Raw genomic sequence first — 2147 nt, 5'->3', positions numbered from 1 at the left:
GGCGCTGAGCTTTGTACCAAGCCTCTCTCGCTGAGACATATCTTCGATGTATAGCACGCGGGTCATCATACCTCAATGCTCCAAGTGACACAGGACCTTGAAGAGGTGATGACGTGTGACCAAGTGATCCCAGCGATCGAACTGTAGCTTCTGTTGAAAGCTGCGTCGACTGTCCCTCAGTGCTTTTCCCTTGTCTGCCGGTTTCTGGACTAATTGCCGTCCGACAAACTGGCCCTTCAGGGGTCAACCCTGGCCCCAACAGCATGTTTTCAGAAGATAGACCTGGTCCTTGCTGCAGAGGCATTGACACTGTTGACGATACGTGTGGCTGTTCTGAGGTCGTAATTGGTCTGCTTTGATGGGAGTTTGACCGGCTGTGTCCTGTCACGGTAGGCATTTGGCTTTCGAGCTCTACATATTTCAGAGGACATTCCCTGGACGACCTTGTGTGACCTAGTCTATGGCACTTGCTGCATAAAGGCGGCCTGACCGCCGTTGTTTTCTCGACCAGTTCAAAGCCGCTTTGCGCTCTTCGGACGCTTGACAACGGTAACGTTGAATTTGTCACAATCGAGTCGACACGTTTACGAGGCTCGAGAAGTAGCCTGGGAGTGTCTTTCCGTATCAGACGCCAGTGTGTGTGGAAATCTTCTAGTTGCAGTGCATGGCCTTGTGCCAACAAAGCATCTAGCTTGTGAACGCACGGTAGGCCCTGCGATCGAGTAAAAGACCCGGTACAAGTCCGCGACGGAGGCGGATCCTTCTTCAGCAACAACTTTCGTTGTTCTTCGACTTTCCGCAGAGCTTGGTGCGATACCCAGCCATGGACTGTGCTATATAATGCTCCAGAAAGTTCAATTGGAGTGCGAATTTGCTGCTTAGCCTGGTTGGACCTTAACTCAACTAGTTGATTTGCTAATACCAGCTTTATTGTTCTCCAAGCTTCGAACAAGTCTAGGGTGGATACTTCCAGATGGCTTTTTAGCAATCCATGAATGCCCTCAACTCGTGAAGTAACCACGTTGTCGAGGTGAAGATGCTGATCAACCCAGGCTTTAACAAGCTTCTCCTTGTATGGATCAAGCCAAAGACACAAAAGCGAAACTGAGGACGGGAAGCAGGTGGCAACAGCGTTTATACAAGCGAGACAACGGTCCGTTAAAATGACAGCAGGACGCTTAATATTGCGACTTTCGAATAGCATGTTTAAGCGACCCAAGGCCCAGATGTAATCCTCTTCTGTCTCGCCGCCCAGGAATGCAAAGGCAATACAAAAGGACCGCTGGCAAGCGTCGACCCCAATCACATCAAGAAGCGGCATTCCGTATTTATTTGTTTTATATGTACAGTCCAGTATAAGCACGTCCGGGTAAGACTGAAGGTAAAATACTGAATCAGGATGGGCGAATAGAACAGCTTTGACCCTGTCATCTGGACCTGTTTGGAATTGACTCCAGAATCCTTCCTTGAAAAGTTGATTAGCAAGCGCATTAATGCTACTCTGGCCTTCGCAGGCTTCTCGTCTTGCATCTGCAATGCGATTGTAAATATCTTGCTGTGTTGCGATAGAGCTTGTGTTTTGGCGGATATATGTCCTAATGCCCTTTGGAGCTATACCCGCATTTGTAAGAGTCGCTACCTGGGATGCACCTTCCTTGGAGAGGGTTCGATGTATTGGATGTGCCGTCGGATCCCAACTTGGGTCGTGGTTATGCACACAAAATCGTTTGTCAGACCGATGCTTTACGGTCCATGTAGTTTTGTCCAAGGACTCCTTGCCCAGAACTGAGAATTCGCAGCCAGTTGTGCGAGTAGTTGTTTTCCTGCGCCGCTCTCTCTGAATAATAGGGTGGTTACGACGCCTATCACAAGTATAGGTTATCGTTTGTTTACCGCTTCTTTCTTTGGTGGACCTTCCGTTAATAAATGCATAGCCTCTGGGGGCAGCCCAAGCATTAATCGATTGAAAGAGGCCTTCTCGTGATTCATATTTCTCTTCGGGGGGGAGGCAATCGTCACTAAAAGATGTTCTATTCTGCGTCTGCATAGGATCCATATTGACTACAGAATATTGCGAAGAAGTGTCAAACATCAGCAATGAATCAAGACGCGTTGTAAACGAAACTTAATTGATTTGCAAACGCGAC

The 2147-nt window shown here is 48.3% G+C and overlaps 1 protein-coding gene across 1 annotated transcript in view; it reads right to left on the bottom strand.

Annotated features, from left to right (window-relative positions):
- Nucleotides 1–2056, bottom strand: part of MAA_00896 (uncharacterized protein) — a gene marked incomplete at both ends in the record, with an annotated part of 2270 nt that extends 214 nt beyond the window's left edge. The window contains one exon of the mRNA XM_007818894.2: nt 72–2056. Within this exon, the coding sequence (XP_007817085.2) occupies nt 72–2056 (1985 nt within the window). The remainder of the gene's footprint in view (nt 1–71) is intronic.
- Between the last annotated feature and the right edge of the window lie 91 nt (nt 2057–2147).

This window comes from Metarhizium robertsii, assembly GCF_000187425.2.
Source record: "Metarhizium robertsii ARSEF 23 chromosome Unknown MAA_Scf_8, whole genome shotgun sequence".
Taxonomy (NCBI): domain Eukaryota; kingdom Fungi; phylum Ascomycota; class Sordariomycetes; order Hypocreales; family Clavicipitaceae; genus Metarhizium; species Metarhizium robertsii.
Note: the sequence above shows the minus strand (reverse complement) of the source record. Positions and strands in the feature narration are given on the sequence as shown.